Below are 27,552 nucleotides of genomic sequence, written 5' to 3'. Positions count from 1 at the left end.
ATCTAGCATGATAGTGTTAAAAGCCATGGTAAGACTGGTCAAGAAAAAAGGCATGTATTCTAACATTTTCTATTTGTGCCTCTTCTCTTGGCTTTTTTCTTGCATTTAATACTATTGATACTCGAGAACTAGTGTTAGATGAACATTGTTAGTACTTAGTTTGAAGAAACATGGTAAATTCCTAGAAATACAGATTGATGAACCTCGATGTTAATTCTCAACAAAATTCTAAAATTATTAAATTTCATTAAATATAAAATATATGTAAAATGATATATATAAAATATATAAAATGATAGCCCTGAAAACATAAACAAGATAGTAGTAAAATAGAAAGCAGCAGTAACATTGGTTCACAAAGGTTATGCCAAACCTACACATTTCTTTTTGCTGTTTGATAGAGTTAGTACCAATTAGGGACATGTTCTGAATATTTCAACAAAATTTCAGACAAAGCTTCTTAAGATTCCATATGGACCAGATGGAGAAATGTAGGTTGGGTGACAGGCAGTACTTTAGGTAAATTTTTATAACTCTTTGAATGGCTATGCTCAAAGAATGATGATTAATGGAACAAAATGAACTGTGGAAGACCTCTGTCCTTATGCCATTCAACATTTTTATTAATTAAAGATAGAAAAAGTATTCTTATCAATTTTGCAGATGACACAAAGCTGGGATGTCAGCTAATATGCTAGATGACAGAATTAGCACACAAAGATCTGAGCAAGAAAGAAAGATGGGATATGATGAATAGTATATTTAATAAGAATAACAATAAAGGCCTAGACTCAGGCTTAAAAAGTCAATCACAAAGATTGGTCTTGATTGGGGTTGGCAAACTACTGCTTATGAGCTAAATCTAGCCTGCCACCTGTTTTTGTATGGCCCATGAGTTAAGAATGCTTTTTATTTTAAGATACTTTTAAAATTAAAATAATATTTTGTGACACATGAAGATTATATGAAATTATATGAAATCCATACTTCAGTATCCATAAATAGTTTTATTGGAACTTGGCCATGGTCATCCATATATACACGTATAAATACTATACAAAGTAGTTGATGGCTACTTTTGTGTTATAGTGACACAGTTGCTATGATAGACTATAAGGTTCATAAAATCTAAAATATTTATTATCTGGCCCTTTACAGAAAAAGTTTGCTGACCCTTGATCTAGATGTGTAAAACATATAGGTTTGGCTCATTACAAAGTCACACTATAAGGTAAGAGTGTATTGTATTTGCCCCCAAAGGTAAAGGAATACAATCTTAGATTATATTAACAGAGTTGAGGAGGAGCTACATCCATCAAAATTTTTAGATACCAGGGCACCTGGGTGGCTCAGTCAGTTAAGCGTCTGCCTTCAGCTCAGGTCATGATCCCAGGGTCCTGGGATCAAGCCCCACATGGGGCTCCCTGCTCAGTGGGGAGTCTGCTTCTCCCTCTCCCTCTGCCACTCCCCTGCTTGTGCTCTAATAAATAAAAAAAATCTTAAAAAAATTTTTTTTAGATACCAACTAAGGACCAGGCACTGTGCTTGCTAATAATGCAAAGGTGACTACTACCTAAGACACAGATGGTGACTAAGACTTAGTTCTTGCCTTCAAGCTCAGAGTCAAGGAAGATGGATAAGCATGCAACTAATATTATAATGTTATGTCCTAACGGTGTGATCTACATCCAGATACTACATCAGTTCTGCGTAGTATATATTAAGTAGGACATTGTCAGGTTTGATATTATCAGAGGAAAACAAAAAGTTCATGATGATCCATAAATTATCACATGAAGAAAGTTGAAAGAATTAGCTGAAATATTTCAAAAGAGAGATAAGAGAAATGCGATTAATAACACAAGTGTTCAGAAATGGAAAAAGGATTAGAATTTTTCTTTTACAACTCCAAGAGGGAGAACTGGACTTAACAAACACAAATTCTAAGCAGGAAGACATCACAGATAGAAGGACTTACTGGCAAGGTAAAAATTTTAAGTCTTTTCCATCCCTGAAAGTGTCCAAGAAGAGTAGGTGATAATTTATGGAGGAAACTAAAGAAAGTGGTGGTTGCATTGGTGGTTCTTTAAGACTGGATCAATTTCTAGGAAACATAGATTGAGAACAGATAGTGCAGGATTTTAGAAGCCAAGTTAAACACAATAGGTTCTATCCTGTGGTTTTCAACAGGACTGGGGGTGATTTTGCCCCCAAGGGACATTTGACAATTTTGAAAGACAGTTTGGCTGTCACAACTTGGGGGGGAGGGGTGTGATGCTATTGGCATCTAGTGAGCATTTCACCAGGCTTCTAAATATCCCCATGCACAGGACAGTCCCCCACAACAAATCTTATTTACCCCCAAATGTGAATACAAAGGTGGAAAAACCCTATGGTAATATATTTGGGGGTGCAAATATGAGGGCTGGAGACTTAGGGAGAGAACTGGCTTTTAATAAGTTATATTTTAGGGAAACATAGCATTGATGTGTAGTATAAGAATAAGGAAAAGAATATACTCTCTAAATGTTTAGTCCTTTCCTTGCCTCACATTCTTACCATCTAAATTGTCTGAGGGAAGCCAACATGTACTTTAACACAAAACTCATTTCATACCGCCTATATCCATCAATATCCTTCCTATTTCCTGTGTTGGGTCTAATTATTTAATGGCCGAAGTTGAGTTCTCTTTAAGGTCCCTTGGTTGCTGTTAAAGTGGCAAACCAGCCCCAAAGAAACCCACAGAGAATGTTGCTCCCACAACTCCAAGGTGAAGGTTTGTGTTGTAGTCTAACCCCCCACCCTGGGATACTTACTCTAAATAAATACACACATATTCCCTCAGGGCTTAGATTACTAAAGGGGGTGCGCTCTGGGGTGCCCTCCTCTGCATTTTTCAAGGTCTCTGACCCTGGACTTCCCTGTCCCAGGGCCACTGAGCCACCCTTTCATCTCCAGGTCACATCCCTTTCTGGCCCTTCTTTCTGAGAACCTCGAGGGGTCAAGTACGCAGTTCACTTTATCCCTGACTTGGTACTCTCCACATGACTGATGGGGAACTTTTGTGTAAATTAGTAAATGGCCACCCTCTGACTCCCAGGGCCAGGGCCTACGGCTTAGTATCTACTAGAAGGGCAAACCAGCTCTGACACCACCTCCTCGCCCCGTCCCAAACCCTTCTCGGTCCAAGACCATTCATTTCAGGACCTCCGAAGGTCGTAAGCACTCAGGCCTGTGGACGCCCCACCCCAAATTACATAAAATATATTAAATGAACCAACACCCTACGTTAACTATAACTCATAATATATGGGTTACGCAGCAGTTGAAAGGTTACAGTTTGGTAAACTGATTAATTTCAATTTGCAACTGTTTTTCCCTTTTGGGAATGAAAACATTATTTCAGGGTTCAAAAAAGTTCGTGGATCGGCACTGGTGTCTCTAGGGCTGAGGGGAGAGAACGTATCTGCGTCAAAGTTTCCCCATCTCTGTACCCTCACGAGCCGCCCCTCAGCCCTCCCGCCCTCCGCCTCCTCACAACCCTCTCCACCAGCTCCCCGCTTTGCCGGTCGTGTCCAGCAGGGTCCCACCTCCACCGGCGCAGGCCCAACCCGCCCCGCCGCCCCGCCGCCCCGCCGCCCCGCCGCCCCGCCGCCCCACCACCCTGCTCGCCTGCGCCTCCCGTTAGCTCCAAGCGCGCGGACTATCAGGGCCCCGGATCTCCCTTCCGCTCCGCCCCGCGCAGCGCGCCCCCGCCCCCTAGCCCTGCCCCCTACCCCCGGCCCCCAAGTACTTCCCGGGGACGCGCACCCCTCTACCCGGGTTTTTCGCTCCATCCCACCCGCGGGCCCCGCCCGCGCAACCCGTCTCGGCCTTCGGCCCAGTCCCCGGGGCGCGCGCCTACCCCGACTCCCGCCTCTTCGCTCCTCCCCGCCATCAGGCCCCGCCCCGCGCAGCCCTTCCCGGCCCTCAGCCTCGCCCCCGGAGCGCGCGCACCTCTTGACTCCCGGTTCTTTGCCCCACCTCTCCCGCAAGCCCCGCCCCCGTGCTCTCCTTTATTTGGCGGGTTGAGCCGCGCCGCCCCACCTTAGGGCCTTTCCCCAAGCAAGTGCCTGAGCCCGCACCACCTACCCTCCCCCACCTCAGATCAATCCCAGGGGCTGGCTGGACCCAGGGGACCCACCCTCGCGCGAGCACGCACGCGCAGTCCCCACCTCTCCCGGATCCGAGCCCTCGGCCCTCAGGTCTTCTGCCCAGGGCCCGGCCCCGCCTCCGGCCCGGCCCTGCCCCTCATGCCGGCTCCCGCGCACGCGCATCTCCCCAGCCCAGCCTTTCCCCCGCCCCTCGCCAGCCCCGCGGTCCCACGGCGCCAGGTCGCCCCCAGCCCCCTCCCTCCTCCCAACCTCTCTCGGTCCCACCCTCCCTAGCTTTGTGCCCGCGGCGCCGTGCCGCTTCCCCCATCAGCCGCGCCGCGGGAGGAGGGAGCCGCCACCGAGAAGCTGCCGCTCGCAGCCCCGGGCAGGGGCACAGGTAGGTGGCGGCCGCGGGCTGGGCCGCTCACGCCGCCCGGGGCTGCGAGTGGGGGCGGGGGCGGGGTGTGAGGGAGGGGCGGAGTGGGGGAGGGGTAGACCGGGAGGGACGGGGTTGGGGTGTGGTTTGGGTGAGAGATGTGAGGATGAGGATAAAGGGGTGTGGGAGATGGGTTTAAGGGTGGGGTCGGGGTGCCGCGTAGGGTATTTGGGGGCAAGGTGGGAGAAGGGAGCTGGGTTAGTTTAGGCGGGCTTGGGGAGGGGTATGCGTGGGAATTGAGGGAGGGATGGAGAATTGCAGTGCTGAGGAAGGGGAAAACGGAGTGGGATTTGAGAAGTGGAAGAAGGGGAGGATCTAGGATTGGAAGAGAAGGGGTGGGGTCTTGGGGGTAGGGAAGAAAAGTTGGGGCAGTGGGTTGTGAAGTTGGGCATCGTGAGGAGTGAAGGAAGGGGATTTTGAAGGTTATAGACAGAAGACAAGAAAAGGAATGGGGAGATCGGAGTCTTAAGAATTCCAGAGACTGGGAGGAAGGGAAGAATACTGGTGAAGGACAGAGGAAGAGTGCCTAGGGGTGGAACCGCTGGGGGTGGAACCGTGCAGGGAAGGAAGGAGAGGCAGGTGGAGGTGGAATTGCATGTTTGGGGCCAGGAACCTCATTTCAGAAGGGCCTTGGTAGGATTAGAAGGGCCTGAGGTGTGAGAGGTAGGGACAGGGATGCTGGGACTGGATGAAGGAGGGGAGTTAGGATTTGGAGTGTAGAGATTGGGTTTTATGTTAAAAATTCTTGAGTTGGCAGGTAGAAGAACTGTAAGAGTGTCAGGATGTAGGAGAGATTGGCATGCTCCTGGAGGGAAGTAGGGAGCTGGGTATGGTGGGGCCTTTGGAGCTTTGGGGGAGGAGAGGGTATGGGTGAGAAGGCAGGTAGGAAAGTGCACTCTGTAGGGAAAAAAAATGAGAGGAGTGGAAAATTGAATAATGGTGGTGACTCAGAACAACCAAGGTAAGATCGTTAGTTGGTTATTGGTGGTTTGGAACTAGTTTCTGTCCAAGTTTTTGTGTAGAAATTTTCTCAAGAATGCTGCATTTTCAAATAAACCAAGGGTGTCTGAAGCCTTGGGATGAAGGCCATGGCTTGACAGATGTTTTCCTGGTGTGTGGATGTGGGTAATTTCTGCCCTGGCAGAGGGAGGAAGGGAGGCCTCATTGTAGCTCTGTCCTGGCTCTGTTCCCACCAGCTCTTTCCTCATATGTCCACTGTTTTTTTTATCTCCTCCCTGCCCCCCCACCCCCAACTTAAGCCAGTGAATACCAGAAGGGTCAAACAGGTGGGTGAGATTAATTTTTAACATCTTTTTTTAATCCTTAAGGCTGACGTCATATTTTTATTCTTGAGAGACAGCATCATGCAGTGGAAAGAGCTTGAGCTTTGGAGTAATACAGCCTTGAGATTGAATTCTGGCTCTGCCACTTAGTAGCTCTGTTCCTTAAGTAAGTTACTTTACTTCTCTGAGCCTTTTTACCTGTTAAATGGCAATCCTGACCTCTTAGGATTGTTGAGGGTTACCTGAGATCACTTAATTTTGAGTACCTAGCACAATGCTTAGCAATTGCTGGGTGCTTAATAAATGGTAGCTATCATACCCAGTATCATTATCATCGCCACCATCATTACTATGATTTATTTTTAGGGGATTGTTAGTTTATCTACTAAAGTTTGGTGCTTTTTCTCTTCAAATTAGAGAGCCATAGATTCGGTTCACAATTTTAATCCTCTGGCCTCTGTCTCTGGTTCCCTCCCTCCAGTCCACTTGATTGGGATGGTCCTGCTTCTTGCTTGGTAAACTGGCTTCAAGATCTAAAAAGTTGTCATATTTAGTTATCAATTATTTTAGACTGCCTCTTATTGAAAGAGGCTACAGAGAACTGAGTTCTTTATGTAGTAAGGTTATATTTTGTTCATTTGATGAAATGGTATGTTTTGTGGTAACTTTGGATCATTTGTGGTGACTGAATACTAGAACATGCACTGTGTAATATTTTTCTGTGGGGTTGTGTGGTTTACAAAACTGTCTCTCTGGAGACAGGCTGGAAGACCATCAGAATGTCCTGTTACTCTGTTGATGTAATATAAAATATAGTTAATGCAGATCTAAACTGGACATTCTTGCAGATACTAATTATTTTAACTTTTTAGTTTGTAGGGGGTTATTGCCATAGTGTAGAACAGGCCCTGTCGCTTGAGGGCCCATTTATAATAGACCACTGTGTACAACAGCCCGGCATAAGCAAAGCCAAGTATAGAAGCTGTATGTGGAATTCTCTTGCCTTTATGGTTCTTAACCTTGCAAGGTTTAAACATTAATTTAATTCTTAGGTCATTTTATAGTATCTCACAAACTCTCGGGAAGCTTCTTATTGAGAGATGCACAAATTTAGTAGTAGAAATCAAAGGTTACCAGGATTTCCTGAACCAAGGTTATTAGTTCCTCAAGTACATTCATTGAAGAGCAGAGGAGCCTTGGGGCTTCTGGACAGATAATGTGGATTTTACTCTTCAGGAAATACGGATTTTTTTCTTCATCATTTAGAAAGACAACTAGCATTTGATTAGGAATTTAGAAGGAAAAAATAGCCAGAACTGTGCCTTTTTTGAAAATGATCCATGTAAAGAGAAGATGCCAGGATTTGGGGCAGCCTGGGTTAGCGTCCTTACTCTGGTCCCAGGCTGCTTGTGCCCTCTGCTGGATGGAATCAAACTTTTCTGATTTTTCACCTGAAGTGGTCATTTATCCATTTGTCCATTTGACTCCCAAAGTTTGTGGAACACACTATTGGGGTGAGGGTTAGGAGTAATATGCATGGGCAGACCCTGTTTCATTGTCAGGGAGCTTATGGTGTGCTGATCCATTATAATATGTTCTCCTCATAGAGTTTGCCTTTCTATTATTACAATCAAGTTATTCCTTTTTAGGGCCATGCCTGGTGACTAATTTCTGATCCACGGGTAGAGTAGGGCTCTGAATGTCCAACCAGGGATAAAGACTGAGGGCATCTGCTTTATCTCCTCATCAAGATTAAAGTCTGTGAGGTTGCAGGTGCTAGGTGCTGGAAGAAGAGCTTAGATTAAGTGAGGCATCTCCTTAGCAGCAGTCTCTGAATACTGGCAAGAGTATGGGTTATAAGAGCTGGTACCATGACAGGAATTTTTTGTGTGAGTTTTAAGTTTTTTTCCCCTGGTAGCACCAGCAGCAATATCTTCCCATCATTTGCTTTGCTTCTACCACCTGCAGAAGGGTCTGGCAAGTGGGGGAGGAGCCTGCAGCTGTTGCCTAGAAGAGGAGCTGGCTCCTAGCAACAGTATCAGCAGGCCCTGCAGCTCAGAGGCCTCTGAGGTCCCTCAGTCTGTCCCTTTGAGGTCTCACCCTTCCTGTCATTCAGTTCAGCACGTATCTGTTTTGGGCTTACTCAGTACTAGGTACTGTGTTGGGCCTGGGAAAAAGAGATGATTCAAGTCAAGTAAGTGTCTTACCTTCAAAGAGCTCACAGCTCTGGGAACGTTAGCAAGTGAACATAGCATACAGTGCTAAGTGCTATATATAGAGGAGAAACTGGTGCTCTGGGAAAACCAGACAGGCATGCACTGGTGCAGGGGTTAGTGAAGATTTCCCAGGAGAGGGATGGTGGTTGAGCTGAGTTTTAATGATGAATAAGGATTAACTAGGTCAGGAAAGCAGAGAAGGATGTTGCAACCAAAGGGAGCAGAATCGGCCAAGACCGGTGGGGCAAGAGAGCATCGCTAACTTACTTGGGTTGTGGGGCACGGCCGAAGAGTGGGGTGTAAGGAGCTGGGCAGGAGAGGGTGAGGCTGTCAGGCTAGGCACGGCCCTTCTTTCTGATGTACTTTTACACATATAATTATCCTCGGGAGAAACAGGGATCGTACTGATGCCCACAAACAGGATCCCTGTTTGATCTCCAGAGACTCAGCATTTTTGATCACTGACTTGATTGTTTGCTGACACTTTTACATGGCATCAGAGCTATATCCCAGCCCTGCATTGATGAGAAGAAGCTGGGTTAGTTCACTCTAAAAGTGTGAGTCTTTTAAAGATAATGGCAGAGTCTTTTAAAGATAATGGCAGCAATTTGATATGTATAGAATTTTAGCTCTCACTACTCTTTAAATTGTTGTGGAAATGATAATCAAATTCTTTCATTTAACATAGCAATTTCTTGTGTAATTTGAGATCGCACAGTTTCTCAGGAAAACATATTTTATCCAATTAATGCTTGAGCACAAAATGTCACCCATAGGATTGCATAAATGCCCACTGTTTTTGGTGTTTTGCCTTACTTCAAAAGTGACCTAATAGATGTTTCCAAGGGGTAGAATAGCTTTTTTTTTTTTTTTAGCTCTTGTGATGGAGGTCTTTCTTTGTAGATCCAAAAAACCCTATTGCTGATGGTCTATGCAAGGCTTAGCAAATGAGTAGACTTTAGTTCCACAAATACCCACTCAGGGTCTGTTATATGCCAGAGCACCATGTTAGGGAGTCTGGATGAATTAAACATGGTCCCTCTCCTCAAGAAACTCAAACTAGTGGAACGCAGGCCCAGAAAATAAATCAGTAGCAAAACACTGAGTCAACAAAGATGTCAAAGGTGCAAAGGTAGCAAGGAAGTTACTAGTTTCTGGTCTTCGTTCTGTGCGTAGTTATGTTTTTAAAAACAGAAATAGTAAATTCTTTATGTACTGTTTGTAACTTGTAAATTAATAAATATTTTATGATTTTAATGGCTGCATAACATTCCATGGTATGGATGTATCATAAATGATTTAATAGCACCCCTGTTGTTGGACATTTAGGTTGTTTCCAGTTGTTTTGTGATTATCAACTGTGCTGCCGTGACTTTCCTTGTAGATGACTCTTTGCGCTTCTGTTAACTTCCCCAGGGTGAACTTTAGAAATGAGATTTGAGCTGGCTTTTGAAAGATGAGGAGGAGTGCACCCGATACAAAGAAAAGGGGAAAGTAGGAGACAGCATTCCAGATAAAGGCCGTAGAGGCAACCTGCTGTGTCAGAGTTCACAGGCAGCTGGGAAGCTTTGTTTCCCCAAACCGACCAAAGGGCTTTCCTGGTAGTCTCATAAAGCTCTGGGCACAGCAAGATGAAGTTACATGTTACAAATGGCATGTTAATTGGATTTGCTTCCTTTGTGCCTTGCCTTTACAGTTGCAACCAAGGCAATGTCTTACTACCTCAACTCAGAAAACCACCTGGACCCAGGACCCATCTATGTACGAGAAAATGGTCAGCTGCACATGGTCAATCTGGCCTTGGATGGTGTCAGGAGTAGCCTGCAGAAGCCAAGGCCTTTCAGACTATTTCCCAAAGGCTTCTCTGTGGAGCTTTGCATGAACAGGGAAGATGATACTGCACAGAAAGAGAAGACTGATCATTTCATCTTCACATATACCCGGGAGGGGAATCTTCGGTACTCTGCCAAATCTCTCTTCAGCCTCGTCCTGGGCTTTATCTCCGACAATGTTGATCACATTGATTCCCTTATTGGCTTTCCTGAGCAGATTGCTGAAAAGCTGTTCTCTGCTGCGGAAGCCAGACAGAAATTTACAGAGCCAGGTGCGGGGCTGAGGGCTTTACAGAAATTCACAGAGGCCTATGGAAGTCTGGTACTTTGCTCCCTGTGTTTGCGAAACAGGTGGGTATTCTGATTAGGATATTGAGTATTTTTTTGGGGTGTATTCTGTCTAGTTCTGGAGCTTAGTGGGCTTGGGGGCTTCCCCCATCAAATAGCACTTCAATTTAACGCTCCCAAATATAAAGTGGCAGGCCATTTTGAGAAAAATCACTGTCTTTCTCCCTATCTCCTCCCCATCAGAAAACACAGATTTATTTTGAAACCATTTTGCCACTGCTTTGATTGCCACCACTCCTCCAGTAAAAAAAATACTCTTCTACCAACTTTTCTAGTATGAGAAAATAGAAATGACAAGATATGATCTGCCAAATATCTCTTGGTATGCTCTTGGGGATGTGATGATTAGTAACCAGAGTTCTGGGCCCTGTTCCAATTTTCAGACCTCTAGATATTGAGCATTAGATAAACAACTTTAAAAGAGTGATTAAAATTTGAAGTATCCTAAAGTTTGGAAATTTTCAAATAAGGTCTGTTCACTTTAAAAATAGAAACTGCCAGTTATTTTACCAGCAGAAGATGGGTTTATTCAGGAATAAAAGAGAATTGCTGGGACAATCAAGCTATGGCAAAACCACAGGCAAGTCTGGGGGAACAAAGGAGAGGCATACTTTTTTAAGGAGAAAAGAGGGAAGTTGGGAAGGTTGTTACAAACTTAAAGTCCATTGGAGTAAACTAGGAGTTCAAAGTGTGGTGGCTTTTCATTGATGAAGCTGTTGCCATGGGGATGAGGAAAGTGTTTCTTCCTTTGGCTGGGAATGGTAGAGTAGTATCCACGTGAAAGGTCAAGTCCATGTAAGGTCAAGCTGGGCTCTTCCTGTTGGGTCTAGGGTGTGAGGGCTCCCCCTGCTGAAACCTCACAACTTCCATTTTAGTGAGGCTTCCCCATGACTCATTTTGACAGGTCCCAACACCAAGGTCTGTTTTCTAACAGAGCAGATATATTTTCTCTTGTGACTTGCCTTTGCTCATATACTTTTTAAGTTTTTAGGGGCACCTGGGTGGTTTAGTTGGTTGAGCAGCCTGGACTCTTGTCCTCAGCTCAGGTCTTGATCTTGGGGTCATGAGTTCAAGCCCCGCTTTGGGATCCACTTAAAAAATAAAGTTTTTATTCCACCATCATGTAAAATGACTTTTAAAGCATCTACCAATTAAAAAAAAAAAAACAACTTTAGAGGTGCCTGGGTGGCTCAATAGGTTAAGCATCCAGCTCTTGATCTCAGCTCAGGTCTTAATCTTAGGGTTGTCAGATCAAGCCCCATGTTGGGCTCTACTCTGGGCATGGAGCCTACTTAAAAAAAAAAAAAACACCTTTAAAAAACTGTGGAAAATTTAAAAATAGAAACTGCCATGGAAAATAATTCAAACACAAAATTTCTCCAGAGGCAGCTACTGTTCACAATTTCTTTTGTATCATTCCAGAGTTACCTCATGCACATACATGCGTCTACAGCTCTCGCCTTTGTTATACAAGTGGCAGCACACTGCTTACACTGTTACACACCTTCCTTTATATATTTTGAAAATCATTTGCCGTCAATACCTGTAGATTTTAAGAATAACTGTGTAGTATGCCATTAGGTGAACTTTTTTTGTGATTAGAAAACGTGAAAGGTAGCTTACTATTAAGATGTACCATCAATATGACCATTAAAACAAGGCTAAAAAAATAGCATGTAAGAGGAGAAAGGCATATCAGAAAGCATAAGCTAAACTCATACGCTTTAAAAAACAAGAGGGGCACCTGGGTGACTTAGTCGGTTAAATGTCTGCCTTCGACTCAGGTCATGATCTTCAGGTACTAGTATTGGCCGTTGGGCTCCTTGCTTAGTGGGGAGTCTGCTTCTCCCTCTCCTTCTGTCCCTCCCCCCACTCATGCTCTCTTTCTCTTCCTCTCTCTCAAATACAATAAAAAAAGGTCTTCAAAAAACCAAAAAGAAGCAATCTTTATTTAATTGGCTCATAGAATTCATGGTTTCGCCCCAGTCCAAACATCGTACTTTAAAAAGACAAGGCATAAACACATGCAGATAGGAGCATAGCCGTGGACTTAGAAACTGAGCAGGTACCTCTTAAAAACTCTGTGTCTCTGCTGTGGTTAGTCATGGCTGAGCTTGGGGCTGCTTACGGTAGAAAAAAGAATTACCTTGCCTAAATGAAAAAGTCAAGCAATATTTCATTGTAGCACATATATTTAAAATACATTTTCATTGATGAAACTGTTGCCATGGGGGATGAGGAAAGTCCTTCATGTTTTGTTTCAAGTTATTTATGTTCACTGTAGAAAAAATAAAACAATGAAAAGTAGGATTATGATGTCTTGTTTTAAAATTATAAAGGCAGTACATATTTGGGAAATATATAAAGCTGTAATTTTAAGAAATTCATAATTCCACTATTCATGATAATCATTTTCAAATATATATCTTTAGGGGCGCCTGGGTGGCTCAGTTGTTAAGCGTCTACCTTCGGCTCAGGTCATGATCCCAGGGTCCTGGGATCGAGCCCCACATCGGGCTCCCTGCTTAGCGAGAAGCCTGCTTCTTCCTCTCCCACTCCCCCTGCTTGTGTTCCCTCTCTGTCAAATAAATAAATAAAATCTTATATACATACATACATATATATATATACATATGCACACACACACATCTTTATACATTTGGGAATATACTCCATGTACAACTTGTATTCTGTTTTTTTACCCCCCATCTACCATTCTAGCTTAAGTATTTCTCATAGTGAAAATGCTTTTTATTCATTTGTGATGTCTATATACCACTCCAGTGGTCAGATTGGAACTGAATAGCACACTTTGATTCACGTTTGACAAGCACATAAATTAGTAGCAATTCTGGAAAGCAGCTTAGCTACATGTATCAAGAGCCTTAAAAATATCCATACCATTTGACCCATTAATTCCATCTATTGGGAATCTATCCTAATTTTTTTTTTAATTTATTTATTTGTCAGAGATCACGAGCAGGCAGAGCAGGCAGAGGGAGAAGCAGGCTTCCCGCTGAGCAAGGAGCCTGATGCGGGACTCGATCCTAGGACCCTGGGATCACAACCCAAGCCGAAGGCTGGTGCTTAACCCAACTGAGCCACCCAGATGTCCCTATTCTAATTTTTAATGTAATACTCAGACATGGAACAAATACTTTCATATAAGGGTGTTCATTATAACACTGTAATAGGGAAAACCTGAAAGCTGAATATCCAACAATAGATGAGTTAAGCCAATTACGGTACATTCATATGGTGAAATATAGCTATTAAGGTAATATTGAAAGATCATTTAAAATGGTGTGAAATGTTCATATATAACACATTTAAAAGGATTAAAATTGCATACACTATATGATCCAATTTTTTAAAAAAATTAGGCATTTTTATATGTATTACAAATATAGAAAGAAAAGAAATATTTCAAAATGTAATCTAGATAATGAGGTTGCATAATTTGTTTTAATTTTCTTTATAATTTTTCACATTTTCTTAATTTTTTTCTATAAGGGATTTGTATTTTATAAACAAAAATAGAAACATTTTTAATGTGATCTTTTGGCTCATATTTTATTGCAACAGTTCTAAACTTTGGTGTCTTGTTCAGATACAAGGTTAAGATTTTCAATTGTGGGGGCCCCTGGCTGGCTCAGTCAGAAGAGCATGGGACTCTTGATCTCGGGGTCATGACTTTGAGCCCCACATTGGGCATAAAGATTACTTAAAAATAAAATCTTAAAAAAAAAAAGAAAATTTTCAACTGTGATCCCAAACTTCCCTTCTCCTCTTGAATCCCCAGAGGAAAATAGGGCGAGGACAGGAGGTTTGGGTTTGCGTTTATAATCCAGGGCTGGTGCTGTAACAGCAAAGGTTTCACCAGCACAAAGGGGTTCAGACCAAAGGGAAAGAGATTGAGAAAATTATTGAAAATAAGATAATTGGGGAGGTTGGGACACTTACTGTGTTAAGGTAGGTCACAAAGCTGCTTGTCGGAAGGAGAAGCCAGTGTTTTTGCAACCAGGTTCCAGCTCTATAAAAACTATTTCCTTCCTGTGTTGAAAGCCCAGTGATTTGTAATCCAGCTAGTGGTACTGGAAGGCAAGTATGTTTTCCTTAAATGCCACCCTGTGTAATGAAGTGATTAAAGTAACTACCATGAAATGAGGTTCTATCAGATGCCTGTACTTTTGGAATATTGTTTATAGTTTTCTTAGTAATCCTCAAACGAAGTAATCATTTGCCCCGTTTTCAGCTGGAGAAATTGAGGATCAGAGAGGTTAAGTAACTTCACAGTCACCCAAGTGATTAGGGTTGTTACAATCCAAACTTAGTTGTATCTGACACTAAAATTTGTCTGTGTTTTTTCTGTTGCTTCTCCATTACACTATTCTGAACTCGTTAAGGGACAAATTGGAAGACCAGTGTTGAGCAAGACCCTAGAGCTTTGATCATGTCCTAGATAAGCGTCTAGTAGTGTCTGTGGCTTTGCATGTTGGTTTCTCAGCCTTGATTTTTGTAATGTTTGTTAATCACATTATACATTGTTATGTCCTTCGCAGATAACCCTTGTTTCAGAATTACTGAAAATCTTTTGGTTAATTGATCAAAGGATGTGTGTTTTCCTTTCTCTGATTGCCCGTAATCCCCCAAATCCCCATTAACCCACTTCAATTCTGTGATTGGAAGATGGAAAACAGCAGCTTTATTTACAGTGCAATTAAAATGCGTCTGAGTAAATAAGGCTCAATTGTGTACCCAGCTGAGCTCTGTCACCAGACAGCTTAGAGAGGGTATCAATGCCCCAGGCCATCTGTACCTAGCAGTCAGGCCAGCAGTCAGCTTTAGTACATCTTACTTTGGCAATAGGAAGAAAAGAAATCTAACTTCCATCTTGCCCTCATATTATTCCATCTTGTTTTTGGTAATTATGACCCTACTGACAAAGAGAGAAGTGAACACTTTTAAGTGTAACTTCACAGATCCTAGCATACCATTTTGCTGTAGAAACTTCTAGACACCTATGAGGAAAGTGGATGAGAAAGGCATGCTCTTGCCACAAGTCAGTTTTCCTGTTCTCTTAGGATCCTCTCTCTATTTCCTGTCATACCTAATCACTTTTCATTTTTTTCTCACTGACATCATCTGAAATAGATGAACAACTAGAAAGCAGGGTGGAGGCCCCAGCCTGGGATGTGGAATGCCCTTTTGATCTCCCTTTCCTCTCCAGAGGCCTCCCTGATACTTCCTGATAACAGTTTGGCAAGGTGCTCCAGTGTAATTAAATTGTTTGTGCTCACAGGTTTTGTCTTAACCGTCTAGATGAGACGGAGTCCCTGTAATCTGTCATACTGCATGTACTTTCAGAGTAAAGTTAACAGGCACAGTGGATTGGGCAGCTACTGAAACATGTGTTTGAATAGAAATGATAAACGTGATCTGCCAAATAGCTCTTGGTATATTCTTGGGGATGTGTAGAGATTAGAGCCCAGAGTTCCAGGCTCTGTTCCAGTTTTCAAACCAGTAGAGCGTAAGATAAAAGGGAACTTCAAGGGGCGCCTGGGTGGCTCAGTCGGCTAAGCGTCTGCCTTCGGCTCAGGTGCTGATCCTGGGGTCCTAGGATTGAGCCCCCCATCGGGCTCCCTGCTCAGCGGGAAGTCTGCTTCTCCCTCTCCCTCTTTCTCCCCTCCCCCTGCTCTCTCTCTCTCGCTCTCAAATAAATAAAATCTTTAAAAAAATTTTTTTTCAAAAGAATGAATGATTAAATTTTTGAGAATCCTAAAATTTGGAAATTCTCCCATAATGTCTCAACACCAAGGTTTGTCTTCTGACAAAGCAGATGTTTTCTCTTGTGTCTTGCTTTTGCGTGTATATTTTTATTTAAAAGTTTTTACTCCACCATCATGTAAAAAGACTCAAGGCATTCACTGATTAAAAAATTCAACCTATCCCCACATAGAAATTGGTGAAGTCTGCTTATTACATAGTTCCTTGTCCTGATGGAATGTTGACTATATCACAAAGCCACAAATGATAATGTTTTAAAAGAAGGAAAAGAAAAGCTATTGATTGCTCTCCATGCCCCACAGATATCTGGTGATTTCAGAAAAACTTGAGGAAATTAAGTCTTTCCGGGAGCTGACCTGCCTGGATCTTTCCTGTTGCAAGCTTGGAGATGAGCATGAACTTCTAGAACATCTCACCAATGAGGCCCTTTCTAGGTACTGACCTGCCACCACTTGTAGATGAATTGTTGTGTTTTGTTTTTAAAGGATGATCCAGTGGGATCATCTTGAAGAGTGCTGATTACTTTCCAGTCCTGTGTGTATTTGCTAATTTTTTTTATTTCCTAAAACATTTTCAGTCTCCTTTACTGGGCACAAGCAACATAGATTGAACAGTTCTTAGGAAAGTAAGTCAGTTGGTTCATTTTCTAAATAACCTTTATTTCAACATGTAATACATGAAACTACCTGGGGTGAAAATGCTTTTGCCCTTAGTTTGTCCAGTCCTAGTTTATTCTAACAAGAAATACTTACATAGTTGTCTATAATCGTTCTTTTCTATTTTAACTATCAATGAACTATAAATTATTTTAAAAAGTAAACTATTAAAGACCACCTAATTCTTTTCAAGAACCATAATTTAAAGAAATCACCCATTCACAAATAGTCCAACTGATCTCCAGTTGCTCAGTCTGGCCAGCAGACAGGAGGCCAGACAGATTCCTTTGTGGTTTCATAAACAGCCAGAAGCATAACAGCATGACAAACTTGAGTCTAACCAGCTTCCTGGGGCCTGCCTCAGAGAGCGACACCTACACACTGCCCCATACAAAGGTATTTTTGTGTGAGGTTTAGTAAAATTTTAGATGTCTTGTGTGTGGGATAGTGGCAGGTTAATACACTAATTTCAGGTTAGCTGGTTGGATTGGATTATGGGTATACCTAAAAATCTATCTGAAAATCTAGATTTATAAAGCTAGTTAAATTTAGAGGATTGTTTGCTTTGCAAAAAGAATTCTCATAGGAGCTCTTTAGTAGACTTTCCTGACATATTTAGAGTGTTTCTGGTTTTCACATAGGATTTGTCATGAATGCAGCTTTTGTGTTAAGCAAGGTATATTTTATATTTATCCCCTTAATGAAGTCCCTGTTTACCTCATTTGACCATATACCCTTAGTGCCCTCTACCATCTGAGATTAGTACTACATGACACTTTGATCCCTCAGTTAACCCTCCGTTAGTAAATAGCGCCAAAAGGTTTATAACTCTGTTAAATGCATTGGGTGTGAAATAGCAGGATGTAGAAGATATTTTGTATTTTTAGATGAAATTTATGAAAGCCTGTTCTCGTACGTAGGCTTTCTCAAATTCTACGTGATTTACTTCTGGACTTTGTTTCCCTAGTGTAACTCAGCTCCACCTGAAAGATAATTGTCTATCTGATGCCGGCGTACGGAAAATGACAGCACCAGTTCGAGTGATGAAAAGGGGCCTTGAAAATCTCACATTATTAGACTTATCTTGTAAGTTTCATTCTAAATTACAGTTCTTAATGTTGGAAGAATGGCTTTAGAAATCACCTAGTTCTTCCCCTTCCCCATCATTTTAGAGGTGATAAGATTAAGGGTGATGACTTTCCTAGGTGCCACAGCCAATTAGTGGCAGAAGAGGAGTAAATCCAGAGGCTCTTGACTCCTGATCACATACCTTTCCTTGTATGCTGCCACCTCTTTAGGGTAGGAAAAGCCTTGCCACATTTCATCTGGGCCACTCACGGTGTGCAGACAGGGCAGCCTTTCATCATACTCGTGGCATATATAAGGGACATTTGGCTCACCTTTACTTTCTTTGAGTTGCTGTTCCATAGTGTCTGTCAGCTAAGTCTTTTAATCAATACTTGCTTGATGAAAATCTGGATGAATTCACAGTGTGATAACTTACTCAGGATTAATCAGATGTTGACTTCAGTGGTAGAAAGTTGCTAGAGATCATTGACAATTTAACTTGAGCACCCATTCAATATATGGCAGGATGGTATGGTGTCAAAAGAATGAAAGGAACAGGGGTTTAAGGTCAGAGGACATTCCTTGGTCTGCTACTTTTTTTTAAACAGCTGTGTACCCTTGAGCAAGTTATTTAACCTCTCTGAGCCTCGACTTCTGTAAAATGAAGACAGTAGTGAATGTCCAGCCTCCCTTCCAGGAAAGTGTATTTATTCAGCAAGTATTTTTTGAGCATCTAGAATGTGCCAGGTGCATTTTACTCATGGCTTTGAGGACTCAGTGCTAAATGTAGTACTCTTTGATTTGAGAAGGTAATATGTATGAAAGATTTCTGAAAACAGTACAAGTTAGTAAAAGTAGTAATAGTCTCTGTCTAAATACCTTTGAAAATCTTTTTAAACTATTTTTACTTTGGAGGTGGAATAGCCATGGGCAAAGTCCAGTAAACCATTTTAATACATATTTATGTATGCTGTTTTCATAAGGCTCCAAATTAAACTCTTTGGGATAACTTCCTGGTTTATTTTTCTGCTAATCCCCACCTCCTAGAAAGTTAGAGCTTTTTTTTTTTTTTTAATTTTTATTGTTATGTTAATCACCATACATTACATCATTAGTTCTTGATGGAAAGTTAGAGCTTTATATAAAGATCTTAAGGGTCATCTAGTGTGGCTGTTCCATATTACAGACCAGATGAAGATAAGATTCTTATATTAGTTTTCTCTGAAAAGTTTGCTCACTCAGTACTTTATATTTTATCATTGTTTGGCCTTTTTTCTGAGCTTGTTGTTGGATTTTAGCAGTAGCTCTACTGTGTACTGTTGTACAGCCTATGTTTTTGACGTCTAGGTAACCCTGAGATCACAGATGCAGGAATTGGATACCTCTTCTCTTTTAGAAAACTAAACTGCTTAGATATTTCTGGGACAGGACTCAAGGTAAGACATTTGCTCCCTTCTCTTATTTCTCCAGACTCACAATTAGATATTCTTTGCTCCTGCTAATTTGTGTTTAGAAAGGACTGGTATTTGTGGTGGTGTTTATTTCCTACTGAAAGCAAGCAAGAATTGACGAGATGTGTGTGCATTCTTGTTCTTTCCCTCATAGGATGTCAAAGCCGTCAAACACAAGCTCCAGACCCACATAGGCCTTGTCCACTCCAAAGTGCCTTTGAAGGAATTTGATCACAGTAACTGTAAGACAGAGGGCTGGGCTGACCAGGTACTGCAGATTTTTCTCTCTCACAGTGCATATGGCTTTTCACTTTAAATCACCAACTGCTGTAGTCAACACTTCGAACAAACCTTAATCTTCCGGGTAGTCTGGCTGAATTACCATCTTCACGTCAAATCGGAGACACTGATGGCCCATACCTAACCCAGCTACTTAAGGTGTCATATGCCAGTCCTTAGATCTCAGACTCTGATCACTAGTTTGTGCTTCATCCTTATTCACCCTAGGAGAAAGTGCCATCTTATAAACAACTTAGAAAATAAGCGAATTCTGGCTTGCTATGCAAAAAAGCAGTATGTCCAACTGCAGAAGGACATATTCTCTTAGCAGCGTGTAGATGCTGGAAAAAGAATAAGTCCCACCGATAAGGTTCCAAATCTGACTCTTCCCCTTAGTTTGGGCAAATTTCTTACCTCTTAGAACTTTAGTTCTTTTTTGTCCTCTCACTGAGTGAACCCTCCCATTTTCAACTTTTTGGCTGACTTTCCTCTGGCTCTCCCTTGTCTTCTTGGTGGTTTTCCTCAACTTAGTATAGACTTAAGTAGGAAGTCAGAAGGTAACCAAGTAGTAGGGCACCAGTAGATGGCAGCTTGTCTGTGGCTGGTGCCTTTCTTCTTCAGACACTTTAATGTTTCTAGAAGACCCACCAAACTGTTTCGTTCTGGATTCCTCCTTGGTTCCACTGTACTGTATGATGGTGGACCTATCCAAGTGCCTAATTGTAGCATCACCTCCCTATAAGTAATCAAGAAGGGGTGAGTCAGTATTTCAGGAGCACTTTGATGTTTGTCCACAAAATGCATCCTGAAATTGTTATAACAGTTTGTAGCGTTGGATGAATCCTACATATATGCAGTGGCAGGTGTGGGATGGTCATACAAAGGCTTGATGAAGTTTGGTAGCAGGTGACATGGTGGAATGAGCATAGGCTATGGAGTTAAGGAGACATGGGTTTGGGATCCTGGCTGGACAACCCAATAGCTATATGACTTAAGGCAACTTTGAGTTGCTGTTTCTTCATCTGTAAAATGCAGAAACCAGGATCTCTCTTACAGAGCTTAGTAAGGATGAAGTAAAATACCTAGCAACCTGGCCTGAAAGTACAGGTGTACCATGGAGATATGGTGGGTCTGGTTCCAGACCACCTCAGTGAAGCGAATTTTGTAATAAAGCAAATATTGCAGGGTGCCTTGGTGGCTCAGTCTGTTAAGTGACCGACTCTTGATTTTGGCTCAGGTCGTGATCTCAGGGTCATGGGATTGAGCCCCACATTGGGCTCTGTGCTCAGTGGGGAGTCAGTGCTTGAGATTCTTTCTTTCCCTCTGCCCCTCCCCACCACGCCCTCTTTCTCTTTCTCAGATAAATAAATAAATCTTTTAAAAAAATAACAAATACTGCAATAAAAGCAAGTGAAGCGAATTTTTTGGTTTCCCAGTGCATATTAAATTTCTGTGTATACTGTAGTCCATTAGGTATATAATAACTTTATGTCTAAAAAAATAATGTACTCACATTAATTAAAAATATCTTATTGCTAAAAACGTTAGCCATCACCTTAGCTTTCAGTGAGTTATCACTAATGACTGTAACACATATAATAATAATGAAAAAATTTGAAATGTTATGAACATTACCAAAATGTGACACACAGGCATGCAGTGAGCAACTGCTATTAAAAAAATGTTGCCCGTAGACTCGCTTTACACAGGGTCGCCACAAACCTTCCATTCGTAAAAAAAAACACAGTATCTGCTAAGCATAATAAAGCCAATCTCCGAAGTGTGCCTGTAAGTTGATGGGGCTCCTTCATATGTGCAGCTTCATACCATACACCCTGCGCAGGCCCCTAGAGCGTGGCCGCAGCATTTTCCCCATCTCTTGCTGATCCCCTATTGAAATGTTTCGGGCTGACTCCAGTCTCCTCCTGCCCTGCTCTCTGCAGGTGACACAGGAAAATGAGGACAACTACCATGAGTCCCCTTACTTCCCTATCTTTTCTCAGAATGTCTCCATTTATTCAACCATCTCCTACTTCCCCCTATCCTAAGGGTCAGGTGTGCCACTTTATTCCGGGGATGAGCACTTGAGTTTTTGTTTTTCGGTTACAGTCTCCGAGATCTCCAACTCTCTCTGGGTATTTCGCTGAGATCTCCAGCTCTCTCTGGGTATTTCGCTCTGAGATCTCCAGCTCTCTCTCGGATATTTCGCTCTGAGATCTCCGGCTCTCTCTGGGTATTTCGCTCTGAGATCTCCGGCTCTCTCTGGGTATTTCGCTCTGAGATCTCCGGCTCTCTCTGGGATATTTCGCTCTGAGATCTCCGGCTCTCTCTGGGATATTTCGCTCTGAGATCTCCGGCTCTCTCTGGGTATTTCGCTCATAATGATTTCCCTCCCTCCACTGCCTCACCCTTCAGTCTTCAGTCTCACACTTTGTTGGCTGCTTGCTTTCTGTGTATAAACATGACTTACTGTTTCTAATAGTTCTTTGTCCCCCCGTGCAGCTATGAAGTGGTTTCTAGGATCTTGCCCACCTCCTCACTGCCCACTCAGTTCTTAATCCCTCGTAATCTAGGTCTGGCCTCCACGGCTCTACGGTGGGTGTTTTCTTGAAGGTGGTGTGTGACCTCATTCTCCATCTTCCTGGGCTTTTCTGCACTGCTGGTATGAACACCGCCCGCCTTACGCTTTCCCCTCCTGGCCTTTCTCCTTATTCCCCTCTCACTTCTTCCTCCAGGCCCTGCTGATTCCTCACTTCCTCCTCTCCTCTTCTGTCTTGTCTCTCCTGGTGATCTTAACTGTTCTTAGAGCCTTAACTGTCCCTGTGGGGAAGATTTTACCTTCTCTGACACATCAGACCCATTCCTAAGTACTGTCCATAAATCTGTACCGGGTGCCGCAGATTCAGTGTGGCCAGAACCAAGCTTATTTTCCTCTTCTCTCTCCCCAAGCAGCTCTTCTTCCTATTGACATTCTTATTTCTGTTAGTGGAAGGACTGTTTTCCGTACTGCCCACTGAGTCACCAGGTTTGGTTTATGCTGGCATCCTCTGATCTGACCCATTCCCCATAGTCAGGGAAGTATCAAAGAAGGGGTGACACCTAGTATTTACTGGGTGCTTTCTGTGTGCCAGACACTGCTAACCCCCTCATTTAATCCTCACAGCAGCCTGGGGAGGCTGTGTACTATTATTACTACTGTTTTACAGATGAAAATATTGAGCCTAAAAAATTAAATCACTTGCCAAGGATACCCTGGCTAGTAGGTGGTGGCGCTAAGTCTGGAACTGTATTCTTACATTCTGTGTTGTCCCGTCTCCGTGTCCTGAAGTGTTTTCATTGACTTTCTTTTGATCATTTTATTGTATACTATAATGAGAAATATTAAGTTAAAAGTTCTTATTACTTGTGGTATTTGTGAAATAATCACTTTCTGGTATTTGTGAAATAATCACTTTCTTTTTTACGTATAGTTTATACTCAGCCAAATTTCCAAAAGAATTTGTAGTAGCTTACAATAAAAATACATTTGTAACAGTTTTAGAAAATGGAAGCTGATCATGAAATGTCATGAGAACATGGAAACGTGGGCATTTTACACACATACAAGAGTTGAATTATATTTGGTATATTTTAAGGCATGAAAGTGAGTCTAAGAATGTGTGAAAAGTATTATGACTAAGGTTTTACATTTTATTATTTAAGGATATATACTTTTTTCTAGCTTGCAATAGAGATGAAAATAGGGGATCAGCTTTATAGATTTTTCCCGAGTCATACAAATACATATATCCAACGTGTTTGTATTCTGATCAACTCCTGCATGAAAACAGAAAATCCAGGCTTGACTTGGTTACTCTTACCATCACCTGTCATCTGAAGTAAGATTACCATTAAGGATTTGTGTTTATGGAAAGGAAGCTAAGGGAATAAGGAAAGCTTGCAGTTAAAAGCTTGAGATTTTGTTCAGATTCAGATCTTTCCAAATACATTTTAGATTGTTCTGCAGTGGGAACGTGTGACTTCAGAAGCTGTGAAGCCACGAGAAACCGGGGAGCCTCGAACAGCAGCTCAGCACTTCTGTGAGAAATTCCCTTTTCTTTGGAATTTTTGCTGTTAGGTTATTTGCACCCTTAAAGCAGTCAGCCCATTTTCACCCAGTGGGAAAAGTAATTATGATAGTATTGACTTAAATAGATCATCAAGACTTGTATTCCCTCAACATGTGACAGTGTAAATTCACACTTGGCTTTGAGCACCAGGAAAATAGTTAAATGTATGTATCTCCCATCCTGTCCCAAAAAAGATTTGTAGTGGCACAAAAGTAGATAGAGTACAGAACATTAAAAAGGAATTAAGTCTATCCAAAAGATTTCTATCTCAGGTGTCCATCAAAAGATGAATGGATAGTGGTGCCTGGCTGGCTCAGCACAGCATGCAATTCTTGATCTCGGGGTTGTGAGTTTGAGTCCCAGGTTGGGTGTAGAGATTAGATAAAAATAAAATCTTTAAAAAAATAAAAATATGGATGGATGAACAACATGTAGTATTTCCATACAATGGAATATTCAGCCTTAAGAAGGAAGATAATTTTGGGGTGCCTGGGTGGCTCAGTTGGTTGAGCTTCTGCCTTCAGCTCAGGTCATGATCCCAGGGTCCTGGGATCGAGCCCCGCATCGGGCTCCTTGCTTAGCAGGGAGACTGCTTTTCCCTCACCCTCTGCCTGTAGCTCCCCCTGCTTGTGCGGCTCGCTCTCTCTCTATCAAATAAATAAAATCTTAAGAGCGAGAGAAGGAAGTTTTGACATAGTGTTATAACGTGGATAAAATTTGAAGAAATTACGCTAAGTGAAATAAGCCAGTCAAAAAGAAACATGTTTTGTGATTCTTCTTATAAGAGTTTCCTAAAATAGTCAAGTTTGCAGAGACAGAAAATAGAGTGGTGGGTGTCAGGGACTGAGGGGAGGGGAAAAGGAGTTACCATTTAACAGGTACAGTGTTTCCATTTTGCATGAAGTGAAAGTTCTAGAGAAAGGTGGTGGTGTTTGCACAACAGCAGTGCCACGGAGCTATATGCTTAAAAATGATTACAGTGGTAAATTTATGTATATTTTACATAATTTTTTAAAGGAGGTAGCAATAAAATCAAAATGAAGGAAAAATAAAGGTAGCAAAATAAATACAGGGCATACCAAAAACTATAGAATAAAGTGGTATCATTTGCTAGGGTTGTGCCCCAAATGTAGCTCTTGTTTAAAAGACAAAGTCCCGATTTTGAATAATATAGGTAACATTTTCTGAGCTTTTTATTATTGCCAAACATTGTGCTGAGCACTTTACACGTTACCTCATTTATCTTCACATCACACTTAACAAAATCGGTTTTATATCCTTATAAAGATGAGAAAACTGAATCTCAGTTTCTTGCCCAAAGCCACTTATCCAGAAAATGGCAGATCTGGGATTTGAATCCAAATCTGTCACACTCCTATGTGAGTACATGCCTTCAGCCTACGCTAGTGTGTATACCACTGTTACTCGATAGGGCATTCAGAAGAGAATAAGATGAATCCAAGCCTCTCCCTGTTCGGGCCTTTGCCGTCTCCCTCGTATCAACTTAGGACTCGGGCAAAGGCATTAGCACCCCAGCGTGGTTGACTCATTGCCCCTCCCTTCTGTCACTCTTGCAGATGGCACGCGGGCTCGAGCTGAAGCCCCTGTGAAGTGTCCCCTGGCAGACACCCACGGGAACTCTTCTGAGAAGCTCCAGTTCTATAAAGAGGAAGCTCCAGACTGCCATGGGCCATTGTTAAAGCGCGAAGCTATCTCAAGCCAGGAGTCAAAGAAGAGCAAGAAGAGAGCTTTTGAAGAGCCAGAGAAGGAACAGAGCAACTCTTCGCAGTCTTCAAAGCAGAAATATGTGTGTCTTGCTGTGGAAGACTGGGACTTGTTAAATTCCTACTGATTGGTAGATAGGAGTTGACCTCTTTCCCCTGACTCTAATGTATGGGGAAAGGGGGCTGATGGTGTTTTCCTTTTTGTTTGACTTTACCTATGGCATTAGCATAGCAAGCGGATATTTCTACTTTTGTGGTGGGGGAGGGGAATGCTATGGAAGTATGTAATAATTTCTAATGTATATTTTCAATACATAGTAATTTTTTCAAATAAACGTTTTTGCTGTCCTTAAGTTCTGCTTGTGAAATGTAGAATGGAGCCACAGGAAATAACACTTCGGTTTGAGATAGAAAGCCATGTGAATTAACAAGGCAGCTTAGCATGATTTGTTACTCTAAGGTGGCCCAGCCAAGAAGGGGTGTGTGGGTGTGCGCGCGCACGCGAGTGTGTGCGTATGGCTACCATTATTTAATACCTCCTGTGTGCCACACCCTGTCCACACAACAACAATGGAAGATAGGTATTAGCCCCACTTTAGAGTAAGAAAACTCAGCCTCGAGGGGCACCTGGGGGGCTCAGTTGGTTAAGTATCTGACTCTTGATTTCCGCTCAGGTCATGATCTCAGGGTCCTGGGATCAAGCCCTGCGTAGGGCTCTGCACTCTACACTCAGCGGGGAGACTGCTTGAGGATTCTCTCTCCCTCTCCTTCTGCCCCTCCCTCCACTTGCGTTCTCTCTCTCTCAAATAAATAAATCTTAAAAAAAACGAAGACCCAACATCATGTTAAGGGAGTTGATTAAGATCACAGAGCTCATAAGTGACAGAACCAGAGTTTATACTCTATTCTATCCTAAAGCCCACTCTCACATTGCCTTTTTTTTTTTTTTATGTATTATTTGTTTCAGGGGTACAGGTCTGTGATTCATCAGTCTTACACAATTCACAGCACTCACCATAGCACATACCTTCCCCAATGTCCATCGCCCAGCCACCCCATCCCTCCCACCCCCCTCCATTCCAGCAACCCTCAGTTTGTTTCCTGAGATTAAGAGTCTCTTATGGTTTGTCTCCCTCTCTGGTTTCATCTTGTTTCATTTTTCCCTCCCTTCCCCACGTCGTGGATGGAACTAGAGAGTATTATGCTAAGTGAAATAAGGCAATCAGAGACAATTATATGATCTCACTGATATGAGGAATTTGAGAAACAAGATAGGATCATACATTACCTTCTTAAATAATAGCTACTGTCTATTAAAATCCCAACTATTAGGTCTATGAAGTAAACCACCAAGAATCTTCACATAGTCCTGCAAAGTCGGGATTATCACTTCTATTTGACAGAAGAGGAACCTGAGACCAATAACTTGCCTGAGACCAATGCTTAAGCTTTATCGTGCATGCAAATTACCTGTGGATCATGTTAAAATGCAGATTCTGGTGAGTAGCTCTGGAATAGGGCCTGAGATTCAACATTTCTAACAAGTTTCCAGAAGATACTAGTGCTTCTAATTTGTGGACCACTTAGAATAGCAAGGCTCAAGACCTTCCCTGTGCAGTAGCCCCTAGTGACATGTGGTCATTGAGCACTTGAAATGGGGCTAGTCCCAAATTGAGATGTGCTGTAAAATACACACTGGATATCATATCAAAGCACAAAAAAGCATGAATGAAAAAATCTCCCATTTTTAAGTATTGATTCCATGTTAAAATGCTAATTTGGGGGTTAAAATATTCATTTCACCTGTTTTTGTGTCTAATATGACTACTACAAAGTTTACATGTCTTACATTTATGATTTGCTTTATATTTCTACAGGACAGTGCTGCTGTAGACCATATTCCATCCTTCCGGTGAGCTTAAAGCAGGACTTAATTGGCAAGTAAAAGGAAGGGAGTGAATGCCTCGAGGAATTAATACATTGGCATGACATACCTCAGTGTGACAGGTATGACATTTGGAAATGCTCTCCAGGATTTTAATAAAGGAGGATCTTGGGTCTGATACATGTTTTGTTTGCTAGGCAAGCTATGTCTGGGAAAGCCTATTGCCCCAGATCATATGAGAAGTTCTGATTCTTCCCACACTTAAGATCAAGCAGAAGACGAATGGGTGTTGAGGTCGGGATAAACACAAGAGAGTGTATAATGGAAGCCTAGAGTGGGAATGTT

The 27,552-nt window shown here is 42.3% G+C and overlaps 2 protein-coding genes across 10 annotated transcripts in view; one reads left to right on the top strand and one right to left on the bottom strand.

Annotated features, from left to right (window-relative positions):
• Positions 1-4,284, bottom strand: part of IFT25 (intraflagellar transport 25) — a 28,733-nt gene extending 24,449 nt beyond the window's left edge. For 3 of the 5 annotated variants that reach the window (XM_028106896.1, XM_028106901.1, XM_088022413.1), the window contains exon 1: positions 3,905-3,939. In XM_028106896.1, coding sequence (XP_027962697.1) covers positions 3,905-3,937 — 33 coding nt within the window. In that variant the 5' untranslated portion in view covers positions 3,938-3,939. Of the gene's footprint in view, positions 1-3,672; positions 3,726-3,904; positions 3,940-4,214 lie in introns of those variants that run through there. The other 2 variants (XM_028106900.1, XM_028106897.1) reach the window with 2 other exon arrangements.
• Positions 4,285-4,342: 58 nt separating this feature from the next.
• Positions 4,343-25,675, top strand: LRRC42 (leucine rich repeat containing 42). Of its 5 annotated transcripts, none has more exons than XM_028106917.2 (9): positions 4,343-4,530; positions 5,898-6,018; positions 9,765-10,251; positions 16,338-16,469; positions 17,659-17,777; positions 19,107-19,195; positions 19,365-19,478; positions 23,484-23,568; positions 25,176-25,675. In XM_028106917.2, the coding sequence occupies exons 3-9, from the start codon at positions 9,779-9,781 to the stop codon at positions 25,448-25,450; spliced, it is 1,287 nt and encodes a 428-aa protein (XP_027962718.1). In that variant the 5' UTR covers positions 4,343-4,530; positions 5,898-6,018; positions 9,765-9,778; the 3' UTR covers positions 25,451-25,675. The 5 variants fall into 5 exon arrangements, with proteins under 5 accessions (XP_027962718.1, XP_027962717.1, XP_027962715.1 ...); XM_028106916.2 differs by lacking the exon at positions 5,898-6,018 and adding an exon at positions 5,829-5,855; XM_028106914.2 differs by lacking the exon at positions 5,898-6,018.
• Positions 25,676-27,552: the final 1,877 nt, after the last annotated feature.

Source organism: Eumetopias jubatus, unplaced genomic scaffold (assembly GCF_037043125.1).
Source record: "Eumetopias jubatus isolate StellerSeaLion01/CBP00866 unplaced genomic scaffold, mEumJub1_p1.0 scaffold_4, whole genome shotgun sequence".
Taxonomy (NCBI): Eukaryota; Metazoa; Chordata; class Mammalia; order Carnivora; family Otariidae; genus Eumetopias; species Eumetopias jubatus.
This window is presented reverse-complemented; position numbering and strand designations above follow the sequence as displayed.